The 19,690-nt window shown below is 36.6% G+C and overlaps 1 protein-coding gene across 3 annotated transcripts in view; it reads left to right on the top strand.

Moving 5' to 3' along the window:
• The window catches only part of LOC145670532 (NADH-ubiquinone oxidoreductase subunit 8-like), a 131,052-nt gene that overhangs the window by 51,593 nt on the left and 59,769 nt on the right, over positions 1–19,690 (top strand). The window contains exon 1 of one of the 3 annotated variants that reach the window (XM_081739315.1): positions 3,920–4,065. The exons of 1 other annotated variant lie outside the window; for it this stretch is intronic. In XM_081739315.1, coding sequence (XP_081595441.1) covers positions 4,041–4,065 — 25 coding nt within the window. In that variant the 5' untranslated portion in view covers positions 3,920–4,040. Of the gene's footprint in view, positions 1–3,919; positions 4,066–19,690 lie in introns of those variants that run through there. One more of the 3 variants, XM_081739313.1, reaches the window with a different exon arrangement.

The raw sequence follows: 19,690 nt of genomic DNA, 5'->3' as shown, positions 1-19,690 counted from the left end.
AACGCCACGGAAGTGGTACAGTTCGAAACGTTACTTCATTACAAACAAAATGAGGTACGAACCATGATCCTACAATGAATACTCTTGAGCTAGAGCTTATTGAATAACAATACATTTGTAACTATTACCCAAAAATGGGGAGGGAAATTTAGTAAATCAGCTCTAGCACCAAGACCATTTATTCTAGGATTATGGTTTGCACCTTTTTGTTTGTAATTAGCCAGCGTTTTAAATCGTATCACTTGCATGTCCCTATCATGTACCTGAGGGGAAAAATTCCAGCCGAAAATCTATAAAGAAAAGCAGCAGGAAATTCAAATTTTCAAAAATTAACTTTCACGGAATCTTATCTCCACAGGTACATGACAGCGCAACGGTAATGGTACTGTTGGAAATTTTGCATCATTACGAATCAAATGAAGTACAGACCATGATCCTACGACAAATAGGGATGACATGTAGCTACTTTACTAAACACGTTGACTAAAAATATGGAATAGGTGAAAAATTCATTTTTTAAAAAAATCACTATTTACCCTATGATCATAGTTGTACCTTGTTTTGTTTGGAATGGTGGTAGGTTTTAAACGTTACAACTCACATGTCCCTGAGGGGAGGAATTCACTAAAAAAGAAAAAAGATCTGGAAAATCCCCTTTTTTTACACTTTGGGCGCGATATTCCCGCTTCTGGTACACAATAGGGAAATTTGAGTGGTTGGAAATATTTCTTTATTACGAACACAACTAGGTATGGACCATGATCCTAGGATTAATAGCGATGTTTTAGGATTTTAAAAAAAAGAGCTCTAAAATTTATCCTTTTCTTTCTTCCTTCATCCATGTTTGTGACGTCACTGCCTCCAGGCATCGCAAGCGTGACTGCAAAATGCCCATGAAACACATTCTTTGATGCTTCCCCGCTTGAATGAATTCAAAAAACACGGTGTGAAAAGCTTTACTAGAGATTTATAAAGCAAATTCCGAAGGTCGACTCCATGGTCCAGATCTGTACCAAAAGTCCCCAAAGGGTTAATATATTTGTCGTTCTTTTTCTTATGAGTGATCGATTATTCTTGATTGTTGAACTTCTCATATTTATTTTTCTACAGAACGCAGTAATTAAGTCTCTTTTTCTTCTTATAATGGGGAACAAGGATGGAAAGTACTTTCTTCATTAAAGTTGAAATATTCACCAAAAAAAAAAAAAATCAAAATTTGACAGGCACAAAAGCAGTGGAAAAAAAACTTTTTTAAAAGCCGTTTTCTGAGCTCTTGCGTACGTAACATCCAACTTTTAATATATTTAACAAGAAGGGAAAATATAGTTTCAACTTGATTAAACGTTCAATGTAAAAAATAAGGAGCCACTCTGATCCTATAGCTCATTTCGACACAAAAACTGCACACTTCAAAGAGCAGAATTCACATTTTTCCGAAGAGAGTTGCACGGTAGGAGCTATTTGTGAATCTCTACACAGTTCCTTCACGTCCAGTAAGTCGAGCCTGTCTGGGTATGCATTAAAAACTGCAAAATGGTTCAGTCTTGCCTGGGTCATTGTGAACCTCAGATAAGTTTTAAGACGCCGCAACATTGAAAAACTTCTCTCGGCAGTTGCAGATGTCGCAGGGATAACAAGCAAGAGACGAAGGACTTTCAACACTTCAGGAAACAACTATCTTGTTTCTTTACAGAGTTTCTTGAAGTTCCCAACCAGGTTTCTCAGATTTTTAAAAGTGGGAATAGTGGTGAGTAACTGTTGCATCTGTAGTTGTAGTCGGTACGGATTGACATGGTATTCTTTTAAAATGTCACTAATATCGTGAGAAAAGTTACCTTCCAGAATTACATCCTCTTTTGCACGATACTTCTTCAGTTCAGGCTGATGGAATCGACTAAATTTTGCAAATGATATTGTCCAAACATCCATAATAGGTTGCACGTAATTTCTCTTCTGCGGTATTGAATTGGGAATTTTGCGCGGATGCCTGCGAGTGTTCTAGTCTTTTCGGGGTCTGTTTTCTGCGCGGTAGCTGAGGAGAACCTTGTTTGTCCTATCGAAGGCGCCCCTGTACAATCAGGTGCGACAAAAGGAATAAGTCATATATCTACAGCGCCCTTGGTGTAATATTATATCCTTTTTTGTTCTATCGAAGGCGCCCCTATTCAATCAGGGGCGAAACATGAATAATTAATATATCTACAGCGCCCTTGGTGCAATATTATATCCCTGTTTGTTCTATCGAAGGCGCCCTCTACAATCAAGGGCGACAAAAGGAATAATTAATGAATCTACAGCATCCCTTGGTGCAATATTATTTATTTTTTATTCTATCGAAGTCGCCCCTATACAGTCAGGGGCGACGAAAGGAATAATTAATATGTTTACAATGCTCCATCATTGTAACATTATTTCCTTTTTTATTCTATCGAAGCATTATTACGCCCGTACATAATAAGGGGCGGCAAAGGATTAAGAAAATGTTTATGTCGCTGCTTGACTGTCATATGGATAATTTTTATTCCTTTACTTTATTGTATTGAAGGTGCCCTAGACAATCAACAGAAAAGAACAGAAAAAGTGTCCATTACTTATATTAATACAAAACACTGCTTTTGTACATAAACTTTTCATTCTGTAATCGGCTTTAAAAAAAGGCAAAGTAATCATTAGGCGCCTTCGGCGCCCCCAATAACTTCTACCAAAACTTTGGGAGGGGGCAATGTCTTGTTACGCCAGTGACTATGACTAATGGACATGTGTCCTGTGTTTACAATAAGGATTAAGAATATCTTAATAGTTTCGCCTAGATGTTTACGCAACCCGCTACTCTTAAATTGTTTAAAGCTTGACTCATAGACTGACATGTTTCTGTTTTATAATGATTTAGTCGGAATTAGATAAAATGGCGAACGGTTAAGGTTCAAATTTTTGGATCTTTAATACATTATCGTGCAGATTGAGTGTAGGTCGTAAAATTAAAAATTCATTTTTCTTTCACTTTTATAGCTGTAAACAATGGCGTATTTAAGATTTTGTTTCGGGAGGGGCTTTGCTAACTTTCGGGGGGGGGCTTTGCCTGGAAATGTGAAAATTCTGCAAGATATTTCATTTACTTTACTATACTGTGAAATTTCGGGGGGCTTAAGCCCGGAAGCCACTCCCTAAATACGCCACTGGCTGTAAATGATTACTTAAGACATTCTGTTCCGTTATTTCTTTGGTACATGCAAAAGTAACTGCTTACAGATTGATAATATGCTTGCAATTGATGTCATGAACACGATTAATCAGGAAAAAAAACATTTGGCAACATGTAGTATGATACAGTAGAGTAGAATAGAGAGGGTAGGGTAGGGCGAGTTTGGTTAGTAGAATTGATTAGGTTAGTAGGGTAGGTAAGTTTAGATTAGTAGAGTAATTTAGGTTAGTAAGAATGTTAAGTTAAATTACTGCTGGTATGATGATTTTACAAGTATCTTAATGTGCTTTTCGGCGATATAATCCTCTTTCATATAAACTCGTTCATTTTAACAGTGCTATAACACTTGTCATAGTTTGAGACTAGTAACCCTACACATGTAAACGTAAAATACAGCTTTACTACACTGCGCAGAAATAATCCGCCGGCGGGAGTTAATTTCTAATGCGGTCTTCTTTTATATACAATTACTCGTTTAAACCGTTTAATTACCCTATTTCATGATGACCTATTTTCAATCTGCACTATAGTATAACATTTTGTTACAATGTTACGTGGATGTATAACGTATATGTATGGAAGCCAAAGTAACAATTAATTTGATATAATTTCTGCTTTAATGCAGGCTACTGGAACTAATTGTCTGTGCCATTATATTTGAACATTGCGATGTAGGAAACTGAAATTAATCTGCATATTCACTCCAGTTCCTATTTGATTTTGTGGTCAAGTTGAATAAACAGAACAAAATACTCAGGGAAGAAGAAGAAGCAGTAATGATTTGATTATTGGAATTTCAGATTGACGTTACTTGTTCAAGGAGTGACTACGATAGATAATGTTCCGTAACATTAATAAAATAGGTAACATTAAATGTTCATAAATCTAAGTACTATTTAGAATTAAAATATCTTCCATTAATTTGTACTCCACATTCTTTTAAACTTTCTTTTTCTAATTACATTAATACATGTGGTAGCTTCTGTTTTGTTTTATAGCAGTAATGGAGTACAGATAAGAATTAGATATCTTATTGCATGGTGAATTTAGTTTTAGATGCATTTCGATAATAATCTTAACTATACCATATTCGTTATAGCAATTGTTCAGTGTTTCATATTTGTGGCTCTTTTTTCAAACAAAATATTCAAACTTGTGGCAAAACTATTAACAGGGTCGCTATGGTCAAATCGTATAACAAGATTTCAAGTATAGTCCCTTTCGTACATCAAGGCTCATGTTCCTTGGTACAACCACAGTCCTATTCATAAATAAAAGTCAGTTTTATGAAAGCAGTGGACAATTAGTCACGTATCTAAATGTGGAAACAGTAAATAGTCGTCTCAAATATGCTATAGCATTTGTTTGCCACTTCTGCTTATGTGCATCAAAAGAGACTATTCCAAATGTCAGAAACAAAAATTACTTTTGTACATAAAAGACAGAAAGGCCCTTATTTCATGATGGGGAAACCACTGAAACAAAGAATAACGGAAATTTAGGAGGGCGGTAGATGCCTGGTTCCCTGGTACACACTGTTCCTAGTTTCCCAGGCCCGTAGCAAGAACACGAAGACGGAGCCAAGAACATCTGAGGGCGTTGATTTCAGTTAATTTTATATCCATATATGTATTATTATTATTATCCCTCCATGTAGCGGACCATCATCGTCGGAGAGAGGTGGACCTGAGATGGCAGCTTCATTTGTCATTCATGTATCATTCCTCATCCCCTTGCGATGCCATTTAAATTCAAATTCAGCCCTGCAATTTGGGGGAGAGGGAGCGGTATATATATGATCGGAAACGACCCATAGTAATGCCGAATCCATATTTTACGAGTCGTTGAGATGAATAGTGACACTTCCGACGTCGTTTAAATCCAAATTCAGGCTACAGTAGTAATATTGGTCCACGTTCCGTTAAGGGGGTCCAAAAGTAACCTAACCTAACCTAATCTAATCTAACCTAATCTAATAGAACGTTATCCTATGTAATCAAACGAAAATCAATAGAAAGAAGTGGAGAAATTGCAAATTTCGTGTGGAAGAAATTACTGGACTCCCTTATTGGAACATTGACCATAATATTTATTTTTTTGTTATATACAGAGTGTTCTATATACAATGCAACCCGAAGTTTGGGATAGTAGAACTTTTGAACCTTAAGTGATACACGAATAATGGTTAAACCAAAATGAAGCCTTGTTCATGCATATATTTTTAAACTAGGAAGCAACGATTGAAGTACGCTAGGAATCACACAGCGTTGGCAGATGTAACCGAAGGTGTAAATCATTTTTTTCAAAACATGTAAATTGACTCATAACTCATACGTTTTGATGTTATGTCGTTAATTTTCAGTTTGTTTAGTTGGAGTAGCTTGGAAACTATGGAGCAGGAAAAAGATTTTTTCATTTCCACCGATAACTAATCGGATGAGGCCTCTGTAAAGGGGAACTAGAGAAATCGTAGTTTTTATAAAGTAACACTCTGAATTGGCAACCCTGCTGATGTTTCAGTGCATCAAAAGGTGTGTTAAGGATCTGTCTACATTATGCAATTTCTGAAAACAATGAAAAAGAAACTTTGAAATTATGATGATAAAACTTTTGCTTACATGCACCCAGCAACACTGCTCTTCATTTCTATGGGGCTACTTAAAGCATGAGGTATACAGGAACAATTCTCGAAGTATTCAAGACCTGGAAACGAATGTTCGTAGTACCATTGAGAACATTAACACTTCTAATCTTTGGAAAGTTGCTGGCAACCGTGTGAAACGTGTGAACCAGTGTTTGAATCAAAACAGGGTCACTTCCAGTGTCTCTGTAGAGCTAGTAACTCATTTCTGATAGTAGCAGTGTTGGCGGATGCACGTAAGTAAAGTTTTATCATGATAATTTCAAAGTTTGTTTTTCATTGTTTTCAGGAACTGCATAATGTAGACAGATCCTTAACACACCTTTTGATGCACTGAAACATCAGCAATATTGCCAATTCAGAGTGTTAATTTATGAAAACTACGATTTCCCTAGTTCCCCTTTACAGAGGCTTCATCCGATTAGTTATAAGTGGAAATGAAAAATTCTTTCCATAGTTTCCAAGCTACTCCAACTAAACAAACTGAAAATTAACGACTGAACATCAATACGTATGAGTTATGAGTCAATTTACATGTTTTGCAGAAAAAAATATTTACAGCTTCGGTTACATCTAGCAGCACTGTGTGATTTCTAGTATACTTCAATCGTTGCTTCCTAGTTTTAAAATATAGGCATGAACAAGGTTTCATTTTGGTATAACCAGGGGCGTATTTAGGGGGCTTCGGGACTTAAGCCCCCCCCGAAATCACTTACTATAGTAAAGTATATTAAATATCTTGCAGAATTTTCACATTTGCAGGCAAAGCCCCCCCCCCGAAAGTTAGGAAAGCCCCCTCCCGAAACAAAATCGTAAATACACCACTGGGTATAACTATTATTCGTGTATCACTTCAGGTTCAAAAGTTCTAGTATCCCAAACTTCGGCTTGCATTGTATATTGGACACCCTGTAGACTACTTATTATTTTCTGATTTTTCATTATATTTTCTTTGTTTCTATCGATTTGAGAACGCTTTACTAATAGTAAAAAGTGACTAACTAATGGAACATATTATTACTTTTTCTTGTTTTAACCAAGCGAAGCGGCTAATTGAAGCTAGTTGTAAATAATTACTTGGTTTGATGTCTGATTTTTAGCCGGAAAAACTCAAATCGTAGCGAACAATAAAATTCAGCGGACTGTTGACAGCGGAGCCACTGTAGACCTAATTTATGTACCAAGATTGTACATTTTCACAAACTGTTTGTTCCTGTTGGTGAGTGGTTATGTCAGCTTTAAATTCGTGAGAGGGGAGAACAAGCGGAGGGTCAGATACGTTTTTTGGAGCTCAGCTATTTCTTATATACCGAAATGAATAGTTTTATATTACAATGTATGAGTGGCAGTCGGGGGAGATGATGCACACCCTTTTGCCCCCTTTAGTGTCATCATCTTTGGTGAATACAGTCCAGTTGAACTTTGCTGTGGGGAAAAGTGTAATTTGGAAAAATTTAAAAAGATACAAGTGGTAAATTCCATATATTTTTATTGTAAAAAATTAAATCAACTGTAAGTACTAGCAGTCTATGGAAGTATCTCCGAGCGTTGTGTTCAACAGTATTACTGAGCCGCAAGTTATTGTTACCGTGAAAGATGATAAGAATTGTAAGTTTCAGGAGTCTGAGTTACACCCTTAGGTACGAACCTGTAGGTTCCCCTAGGATTGTAAGGACTTTCTAGCAGTAATTTTATAAGGGAATGGCTGTATATCATAGTGACTTTTGTATTGGTGTGTTTAATTTTTCTCGTTAATTGAAAGTGAATAGTTTTCTACAGGGTGTTTCAAAACAACACCGACGTTTAGGTTGTGACTCATGACACCAAGATAAGACAAAAGGTATAGACCAACCTGGGTGCACGAATGCTTCCTTTCGGAGTTATAGGTCGAAGAAAATGTGAGAAAAAATAACTAAAGGTCCATAGCTCCAAAACTATGGGACCTACCGTAGTCGGGGCAAGACTTCACTTAGGAACTAGTATGTGCCCTATCCAAATATTCAAGCTTCAGAATCCTGAGGTACTTCCACAACAATTTCTATAGAGGTAGTTGCTGAGTACTTCAAATCATATGCTCGTAGCCAAACTCCCTCTATAAAAATTGTTGCGTGAGTACCTCAGGATTTGGATTTGGATTTGGAACATGGAATATTAGAAGTCTTTATAGGGCAGGCGCGTTAAAATCTGTAACGAGTGAGTTAGAGAAATACAGGATGGACTTAGTAGGAGTTCAGGAAGTTAGGTGGGAAGGAAATGGATCTGAGAATTCCGGAAATTTTACGTTCTTTTACGGGGAAGAAAATAAAAATCACCAGTTAGGAACAGGGTTTTTCGTTCACAAACGAATATTACCAGCAATTAAACGGGTTGAATTTGTTACTGACAGACTTTCTTTTATTACTCTTAAGGGACGGTGGTGTGATATTATTGTTTTAAATGTACATGCTCCAACTGAGGATAAGGGTGACGATATAAAAGATAGTTTTTACGAAGAAGTGGAACGGATATTTGACCAACTCCCGCGATACCATATCAAGATTCTATTAGGGGATTTCAATGTGAAGGTAGGACGAGAGGATATTTTCAAACCGATTATAGGGAACGAAAGTTTGCATGAGGAAAGTAATGACAACGGTGTTAGACTCGTGAACTTTGCAACATCCAAAAACCTAATCCTGAAGAGTACAAAATTCCCACATCGCGACGTTCATAAATACACTTGGACATCACCAGACGGAAAAACATATAATCAAATTGATCACGTTTTAGTAGATAGAAGAAGACAATCTAGCATAATTGACGTCCGGTCGTTTAGAGGGGCTGATTGTGACACTGATCACTACCTGGTAGTAGCGATAATACGGGAGAGATTATCGTTGAATAAAGGTAATATTCAATGTCCGAAAACGGAGAGATTCAAATTAAAGAAATTAGAAGAGAGCCAGGTAAGAGAGGAATACCAGATTGAAGTTTCGAATAGATTCGCGGTTTTAGAAGACTCGGAGTACACTAGTGTTGAGGATACTTGGATTGAAATTAGAGATAGCATTAAAAGTTCAGCAATAGAAAAATTGGGACACGCGGAAATACGTAGGAACAAAACCATGGTTCGACCAAGAATGCATTAAACCAGTAGAGAAGAGAAAACAGGCAAAATTACGGTGGCTACAAAATCCGAATGAAACAACTACACAAAATTTCGCAGATATCAGGCGGGAAACTTCCAAAACTTTTAGAACAAAGAAACGGGATTTTCTGAAAGCTAAAATTAAGGAACTTGAAGATAACAGTAAAAATAAAAATATTCGGGACATGTATAAGGGAATCAGCGAATTTAAGAAAGGCTATCAACCTCGTGCTTGTATATTAAAGAAATCTGACGGAACAGTTCTCACCGATACGGATAGCCTCTTAAATAGATGGAAAGATTTCTTTGACGATTTGCTGAACACGCAGCCAAAAACAAATGTGCGTGAAGAAAAGGAGATACACACCGCAGAACCGTATATTCCAGAACCCAATCGAATAGAAGTGGAAGCCGCTATAAAGAAATTGAAGAAACACAAATCTCCGGGTGTAGATGAAATTCCGGCTGAGTTAATTTTAGCTGGAGGCGAAAAATTGTGGAACAAGATACACAAACTCATTCTCCTTATCTGGAACAAGGAAGAATTGCCACAAGAGTGGAAAGAATCAATCATTGTTCCAATTCACAAGAAAGGCGACAAAACTGACTGTAATAATTATCGAGGCATTTCTCTTCTGTCAACATCCTATAAAATCCTTTCAAATATTCTGTTAGCAAGATTGACCCCATACGCAGATGAAATTATTGGAGATTATCAGTGCGGATTTAGACGAAATCGATCAACTATCGACCAAATATTTACCATTCGCCAAATACTCGAAAAAAAGTGGGAATACAATACCCCGGTACATCAACTATTTATTGATTTTAGAAAGGCTTACGACTCGGTTAGGAGAGAAACATTATACAACGTTCTTACAGAACTTGGAATACCGAGAAAGCTAATTAGATTAATTAAGATATGTTTAAGTGAATCCCAAAGTAAAGTCCGGGTAGGAAAATTTTTGTCCACGAGCTTCCACGTCGAAAATGGCCTGAAACAAGGAGCTGCGTTGTCGCCATTATTATTTAACTTTGTGCTGGAATACGCCATAAGGAAAATCAAAGATAGCAACCAGGGCCTAGAGTTGAACGGCATTCACCAGGTTATGGCATATGCTGATGATGTAAATTTAATAGGGGATGATAGGAGAACAGTAGAAATAAATGCAGAGATCTTATTAAACGCTTGCAGGGACATGGGTTTAGAAGTAAATGCAGAGAAAACTAAATACATGGAAGTGCGTCGGGACCGTAATACGGCAAATTGTGGAGGCGTTAAAATATTAAATAATGCTTTTGATAAAGTGGATACTTTCAAATATTTAGGATCAATATTAACAGACGAAAATCATATTCACGAAGAAATTAAATGTCGACTAAAAGCAGGGAATTCGTGTTACTATTCGGTTCAAAATCTCTTGTCGTTGCGAATTCTGTCGAGGAGTTTGAAGCTTAAAATATATAAAACGATAATCATGCCTGTTGTTCTGTATGGTTGGGAAACATGGTCGCTTACTCTGAGGGAAGAACATAGAATGAAAGTATTTGAGAACAGGATCCTGAGAAGAATATTCGGACCCAAGAGGAACGGGAATGGGGAATGGCGGAAGCTTCATAACGAGGAACTACATAGTTTATACGGTTTACCCAACATTGTTAGGCTCGTCAAGTCTAGGAGGCTTAGGTGGGCGGGTCATGTAGCTAGAATGGAAGAAAGTAGAGACGCTTTCAAAGTCTTGACTGGTAGACCCATAGGAAAACGACCATTAGGAAGACCTAGGTGCAGATGGGAGGACAATATTAAGATGGATCTCGCAGAGATAGGAATACAAAGTAGAAACTGGATCCAATTAGCTAAGGATAGAAGTCAGTGGAGAGCTTTTGTGAACGCGGCACTGAACCTCCGGGTTCCATAGGCCATAGAGTTAGTTAGTTAGTATCTCAGGATTCTGAAACATGGATTTTTGGATAGGGCAGATAGGGGTATAGTAGTTGGAAGGAAATGCGTCTTGGAAGTTGAATGTCTGTATACAATTATGGATAAGAGAAGTTTTTTTTTAGTTTAACGTCCCACGTTTATACCCTTAAACAGTGGCGACACCAGCTTTAATTTCTTAAAGGAGCAAAACCATTTTTGGGGCCCAGCTATTTCTTTTGTATATCAACAATATTTATATATATGGGCGGTGTTATGCAACAACCGTTCAACCCACAACGAGTCAGTTTCGGGGAAATCGCAGTTATAGGTTTGTCAACCCCATCTAGGTTGACTTTTTCCTTCATAGATGGCAGACCGATTGCAAACGCGTTACCAGGATTTTTTAGTATGTTCCTTATATATGTTCGAACCCTGCAGCAGGATTAAATCTTTTTTTTTTTTTTCTTTAAGCTAAAGAAAGCATATGATTAATGAAAGTAAATGATTGTGTAATTATTTTTTCTCCGACTGGGAATCGAACCGGGACCACGTGGCCCAAAGAGACACACGCTATCTACTAGATCAGTAGGAAAGGCTTTGTTGATTGGAGGAGCATAAATACCCTCGTATGAAGCCCTTGTAGTGCTCCTTGTAACACGGTCTAATCTCATATACCAAAAGTACACGAGTAGTATCGTCGTTTTCTGGGAAGAGTGCACCCTTCGTGCACACGATGTAATGTTTGTCATGTTCAAAATTGCTGTGTGAATTACAAATACAGTCAAATAAGTATATGCCAGTTTCAATAAAAAAGAAATCGCAGTAAATGTACTGAATGAAAATAGTAACTTTCTGTTAGTTTGCGAAAAATATATGTATAAGGGAAAATAATAATTCAATATTTCAACTAATAGCTTTATCACATACAGGCCTTAAGATAGTACATTTAGCAATAAATAGGAAATAGATACTCCAAAACAGTAGCGTAGCCAGGATGTGTGTTTGGGGGGAGGCAAGTGCTCATATAGGTACATATGGAAAAATTACAAACAAAAAAATATATAAACATAAAAATATATTTAAAAAAATACAAACATCAAAGTACCAAAGTACAATGTCTGACCTCTTTGGAGGGTCCAGCCTCTTGGTCCTCCCCCCCCCTTCCCTAAGCCACTGCTCCAAAAAGAAAGTTTTGACTAACTTATAACTTCAATAAACTTCCAACGGCTTCTGGCTTACTATTGAATATAAATTATAAGGGCTTAATATGAATAACTCACAAATGTAAAGTAAAGAATAATCAAAATAATAATTAACTCACAAAATTCAACTAATTCAAATTGCTTCCTTATATTTCACACCTTTGCAGTTTCACCAATAATGCATGTAGGTCTCCTAATATGCTCGTTTTGACAAGAACCAATCGAATATTAAAACATAATAGTTGAAACAATTTCCACTATCACATCTAACTCTCATAAAACTCACTTAAATATATTACATTCCAATAAACCGTAAAACTTCGGCTTCAAGAATTTGACTAATTTCCTATTACGCAATCGCCTTCGGTGCGAGCGGTCCCAGGTTTGATTCCCGGTGGGACACTCGGTCGAAAAAGTGTAAAACGCTTTCTCAGGCCAGACACCCTGAATGAGACTTTTGGTTTTCTCATTCACACCAGCCAAATGTCGGAGTAGTACCTAACTTATACTAACTTGTAGCTCCCAGGCCGCTTCCTTCCTTCCCTTTCCCCGGATAGTGTGCTCGCCGAGGGACATCATCTCTCAAACATGACTAGCTAATACGCCATAGATGCCGAAAATCCAGAAATCTAAATCTTAAATTCTTATTACACAAACTTTCCAATCACTATACAGAATTTTGCCATTCCTTTACTAGCTTTTTTTTTTTCCCATTTCCGTACTCAACTCCTAACTTGTGTTTGCTTATGACGAAATTCCAAACGGACAATTTTAGTTCAATGTACGTCCATCATTAGCGCTGTTTCTCAGGTGAAAATTGCAAACATTTTTAACAGATCGTTACACACACAATCAAAAAAAAAAAAAATACTACTATATATATATTTTTTCTGTTATGAACTATGCAAGATCTTGTCGGTCTTGTTGTCAGAGTTAATCACTTTACTCCCACTATAACTATAAAGGTAACCAAGAAAGTTTTGTCGCTTTTTGTGGAGGTCTTTGTTCAATAGGCCCTCATACCGTGAGTTGAATGCGAATGAAGATAAGGCGAAAGGCAGTTGTCGGTATGGGTATATCCAACATACTGTCTGGTTGTGGCAGTTCAGTTACACCGTGGACCTACGTAAGGACAGAGTAAACATGGCACCTCCACAGAGCGTCATAAGGGCGTGTATGTCGTACGAGTTCAAACTGGGGTCAAACGCCGCTGTAGTGGGGTGGAATATATGCCAGGCCTTTGGTGAGGGTGTACTGAGTACGCGGAGAGTGCAGTGGTGGTTTAACAAATTAAGGATGGTTACGAAATACTCGAAGACCGGAAAACCAACACATATACAAAATGAAGATCTTCAGGCAACTATTGAGGCGAACAGTGGCCATACATGTGAGAAACTGGGGCTACAATTCAGTGAGTGGAGAAACCATTCGGCAGCACCTGCATCAACTTGGGAAGCACTACATGTTTGGTCGATGGGTCCCACATGATTTGACTCCAGGCAAAAAGGCAACGCGAGCAGACACCTGTGTTTCTTTGCTGTATCGTCTGAGAAAGGAGCCGTTTCTGGACAAGGTGTTAACATGTGATGAGAAGTGGGTCCTGATGAAACTACACGGCGCCGTCATCACTAGTTAGCATCCCATGACCCGGTTCAAAAACAACCGAAACCAACACTGCACCAGAACAAGATTCTGTGTGTTTGGTGGACGGCTCGCGGCATTGTGCATCGGGAACTGCTACCTGCTGGTCAGAGCATCAATGCAACCGTATCCAATGCAAAACTCAAAACTCTGGAGCCAACACTTCTGAATCACAAAGGGGTTCTTCTGTTACAGGACAACGCAAAGCCCCACGTGGCTAGGATGACCCGAGACACCATTCTACATCTTGGATGGGAAACATTATTGTATCCGTCACACTCCCTGGACATTGCACCGTCCGATTATCACCTGTTGCATTCCTCACATGATCATCTTAGAGGACGCCGGCTCAAATTCCTAATAGAGGTGCAAAATGCACTTCATAATATCTTCGTTTCACGGCCCACCAAATTCTGCCGCGATGGAATCCATGGCATTCCAGAACGTTGGCAGAAGGTCGTCGATACTGATGGTGACTATTTTTTTTTTTTTATCTAGGTACGTCTTAGGTGACATATCGATGTTAGAAGGTGGTAAGTGAAAAAGCGACAGAAATATTTTGGTCACCTTTATAATATAAAAATGGAGAAAAATTACAATTTCAACTTACCCAGAATTCTTGCTGAAATACGTACAGAAACATATCTGTCTTCTGGGAATTAAGTGTTCGGTTTAACCATATCGAGTTTTGCATGTACTATCAATTCCATCCAACAGCTATAACAAACGAAAATGTACAAACGAGAATTCGGTCCACAGATATATTTCATTGAAATAATTGATGATACAAACCCCACAGACTATTAGACTGAAGTCCAATTTATATTATAGAACGTAATACATTTGACAGATTTACAGACGAACAATTTACAGGCATGCAATTAGAAAAACTTTTAACACGAAACACATTAAAAATATCTAAAAAAATATGTTTGTTTTTTGACTTATAGTACCAATGTAAAGCTTCTTTAATATAATTCATGTATTGATTTCCATTATTAATTCCAGTGTACTTTTACTACCATAATGAAAGTGTTAATTAACAATAAGATTTCTTCTTTCTCTGAATTTTTTTGTTATAAAGACATGCACCCTACGTTTATATCTATCATTCGTAATTAATTTAACCTAGTTTTCTCCAAGAAATGTATTAATTTCGAATTGTCCTATCTAACAATTTTTCAGATATATTTTTTTGTAGTGTTATCAGCCAAAGAGGACTTAGTTTGGGCTTTAATTAAAAGTTTATTACCCACTTGATAAGTGGTACGCATTCTTCGTTTATTAAATATATATATATATATATATATATATATATATATATATATATATATATATATATATATATATATATATATATATATATATATATTCCTATACCATGCGTTCTCCGTATTATGGAGCGCATTTACCCAAAGATTAGGGTCTTTCCTTTGAATATCTAGCTCCTACACGTTCTATTTTATATCTAATGGATCTCCGCAGTTATAGTTAGGGACTACACTTAGTCTCGTCATGAATAGCACTGTTAATCGAGTACTCTATCTCGAGTAGACTAGTATCCCATTGGATTCAAATATGTCCTCAACATTTTTTTTAAAACTGAAATGTATCGTTCAGCTGGGTTAAGACACTTTGATACTGAGAAATGGACATTTCCACTGATTTTTTTTTATTGCTCTAAAAAAACCTTCAGAGCTAGCTGATTACGGAGAACACTTTCTTTCGCTCATGCAACTATTTTAACTAGTCGAAATTTGCGATTGAATTCCGGTCTGCTACTCGTGCGCTTAAAACAACGACCACCATGTTTCTACGTCACAGGTCGGTACAGGGGAAAAGGTTTGCGCCGCTCACTAGGAAAAGATAGGATGCATGTTTTTCAAATGTGCACAGCGTTGCTAACAACACAAAGAATAAGAAAAGTAGGAGAATTTAAGGTTGATTTAAAAAGCAACTATCTATTTATATATTTATTACCAATTATTTGAATATACTTGAACATCTTAGGACAAAGTTGAAGTGTACTAATTTGCTGTGTTATTGACATTGTGTTCAGCCTGAGGTAGAAACTAATTAATATTCTCATATTTCGGTCACCGACCGACCTTACGAAGCGAATTTTATTCATTCTTAAGAAAAAATCAACAATATACATACTTATTTGATAGTAGAGTGCTAATTTCATATATATGAAAGTTCATCGTGGATTAGATAGTTATGCGCTCAGAGCCAAGCGCAAGGAAATTAATAAAACATTTCTCCAAGTAAAAATAACTTAAATTCTGTATTGAGTTCAACACAAGAACGCACAAACTTACGATTATTCACATAATTTACCAGTGCTATTATCGAACTACTTTACACATTAGCAATAATATTTCATCATAATATTTTCCCACTTACTGTAGTTTTCTTTACCCATGGAACATACCAGTACATTGTTTACAGTATACAGTGTATTACAGTAGCCATGTAAACATTACAAAAATTGACTGAAGTGTTTGGAGTACATGCAGTGTTCGAAGTGGAGAAAAAGCAGAGGCAATATGTTTTATTATGATTTTGACTCAACATACCGGCTATTTAAATGTTGTCTTGATCACTGAAAAACCAGAGACGATATGTCCTCATTACTGAAAAACCAGAGGCGGTATGGCATACCACCGCATACCGTCTCACTTCGAGCACTAAGTACATGAGTTAACATTTAAACCAAGAAATAAACAGATGTGGTATCACAGTAATGATAAACTAGTTACAGTGGCTTATTACTAAATAAAATAAACTAAAATTTCTACTCTTATGTTGCATGAATATGTCATGTAGGAAAAGGGAGACGGATGATTAATGAAAGTGAATGATTATAAAAGAATCGGTGGAATGGTCATGTGAGAGGAAACGTCTGAATCGCGAGAAAACCCACATGATGTTGTCCACCACAAATTCATATGGCTTCAGTTCGCACCAGGTACCCCTCATACTATAGATGAGCATTCCACTATTGATCCACTGTGTCCTCTAATAATGAATGTTTGTGATAGGCCTGTCATGACGAGTAATGAACATAATAATGTTCCAATGAGTAAAACAATATAATAAAAATCAATCTACTGGACGACACTTAACAATGGCTAAACTCTTCAAACGTTTGCTTTTATGATTTTTTTTTCTTGTGCACCTCAGAACTCAAAACGCAGTACTTTCATGATATAATATTTTGCAAATGTACCACCATATACCAAACATTAATCATCTCAGAGCTGGGGGCAGGCTTGTAGCCACCCCAAAAATGTAGCGGGCCCGGTAGAGGTTAGGGAGGCTAATCCAACCATATTATAGTTTATTTGCAAGCCTACCTTGAAAATTTTAGGGGGGCAGTGAAAATTTAGGGGGGTGCCTCCCGTGAATACCGGCCTGGCTGAAGGGAAGAAAGAATATAAATAAACTTATGTTTGTATACTTAAAACACTATTTCGTGTGAGGTTATTGAAAAGAAAAAGCTGAAGTTGTAAAGTAACAACATACGTAACACATAATGAATTTCTGCCAATATTCCTCTTGCTCAGGCTCGAAAAATACTGGACGCCAGTTAGTCAAGCCGATTGGAAATAGGAGTCTGGCTTCTAAATAAGTTAAATCAAAAATAAAATTATGAAGGCTTATGTATGACATTTTATTATGGCGTCTAGGTTTGAGAGCCGGCACCTAGGTCACAAGAAAAAATTCTCGAGCAATTATCTTGTCTATGATGGTCTTTCGGTAGCCTGTCTGCCTCTATTCGCTACAGCTTTCTTCAGCTTCAAACCACTGCGGTGATCAGAAAAGCATTTTTCTTGTAGAAGTATAGTAAGAAAGTAAAGCGCTATATAATACGATTCATGTAACGTTAAGAATAGTTGCAGCAATGGTGTGGGGTGACCGATTGCTAATATGCAGAGTAAATAGTAGAAAAAATCAAAGGATGTAATAGGATATGAATATTTTTAAAGGGATTAAGAGCTTTTGGTACAGAAACTGCTTATTTTGTAGTCGTAGTATAATAGCATGGAGATTCGCGACATATCTTCAAAATAAACAAAAACTATAATATGGTGGCCTAGATATTCTCAATCTGCGCATGACTTAATTTGAATTGATATAGTACTTAGGCTCGAATGTTTTTGAGGTAATACAATAGTAAAGTAATCCTACTTAAGTGTCCAAGTATCTAAAATATTTGTAATGATAGAACATTACAAATGACCATTAATGTTTTTCAAGCTAGGGATATAGGTCTTATTAACACGTTACGTTTATATACAGCAAGTGTATTACTTATTTTGCCATTTTTTCTTTCACTATTCTACTAAATTTATTTGTAGTTTGCAGTATGAAAATATTCCCTGAAGCTTCCAATGCGACTCAGAACGATAGGGACCTGTGACGTCACGCCAAAACCCTTGTCGGTGTTGCCGTGACGTAAGCAGCTGATTTTTCCATTGTTTGAAGCGTTGTATCTCCGTAACAAAGAAATATTTTTCTGAGATTTTTGGTATGTGGTATATTGAAGACTAGTTCTACACGATGGTGTCTTTAAATTATAACCTTTGGTCAAAAAGGAAATGTCCATTCAATTATATCGAATATATCGAATACCATTACTAAATAAAAAGTCCTTAAATCGTACAGAATGTATACGCTAGCATTATATTGAGCCAATGAAAATATAAAACCTTGTATACACATTATACAAACTGTTTATAATGGCTTGACTAGAAAGTACACGGAGTGGTTCTGAGAACACACGCTTAGAAAACGAATCAACTACAATTAAACAGTGTCGTCCTGATCGTGTATTGCACATTGGGCCAGTCGTGTCCGTGTACATCTTGCCATTGATGAATTTTCCAATATCACATTTTATTTAACTTATCTGTTTCGTATTATTAGGCTTATTTTTCTGACACAACTCGCAGCATAACACGGATTGTTTTATATGTTAATTCATACCATCTCACGTATATCTGGTTAGGTATTCTATTCTATCAATCGTTTTTTATATCTAAATGACTTCCTGGTAAAATGGAACTATGATAAAATTATAATATTGTAGTATTTGAAAAGACCGAAATTATTGTAAATATTGTAACTTTTGTAAAAATCTATGTAAATAATTCAAGGCTGGCTTGAGCACAAACTATTAACTGTCTGAATTGAATGAATTAAATCAGGGTTGATTCCAGGATCTAGTCGACTTTATTGAAATAAGCCCAAAACTTATTTTATTCTATCAGACATACACGTGGAACTTGTAGACAAGGAAATATGAAAGGCATGTTTGTTGTATTCTGCGATTTTATATAAAAGGACCACCCATGATGGAAAGACTACAAGGTGGTTGCATGCGCATGTCGCCTGTAGCGCTGTCGTGGCTGTGACGTCATCTGGGTGGCAAGGGACAACAGGAAAAGACGGCTTTAAGTGACAAGCGGAAATTCTTTGTTACTTTGTTCTGTTAAATGATATCGAGAATGCCTGTGTAGTGTACAGCTGTAGTAATTATTACAGAAAAACTAAAGGAACTAATATAAAATACTTTAGATTTCCTCAAGAAGAGGGGGAATATCCCCAGAAATGGATTTTAGCTTGTAGGCGACAGGACAAGATAAACCTAAAATATGGTAAGTTTTACGTAAAAATAATAATAATAATAATAATAATAATAATAATAATAATAAATGCAATATTAAATGAAAATCTATAAATACGATTTCATTATGTAGTTTCTTTTTAGTATTAATAGTATGTAATAGTAGTATATAGAGCTACAGTAGCTTGTGTTGATTCTGCATACAAAAATCGAATAGTACGTTTCAGAAAGACGAATTTCGAGGTAAGACCCGGATTCGAAATCATGAGGGAGGGGGAGCGATACAGGTGATCATTTCTATCATTTCCTTCTACATAAGATATT

Source organism: Thermobia domestica, chromosome 14 (assembly GCF_964235325.1).
Source record: "Thermobia domestica chromosome 14, izTheDome1.hap1.1, whole genome shotgun sequence".
NCBI lineage: Eukaryota > Metazoa > Arthropoda > Insecta > Zygentoma > Lepismatidae > Thermobia > Thermobia domestica.
The sequence above is the reverse complement of the archived record's forward strand: the minus strand, read 5'-3'. Positions and strand labels throughout refer to the sequence as shown.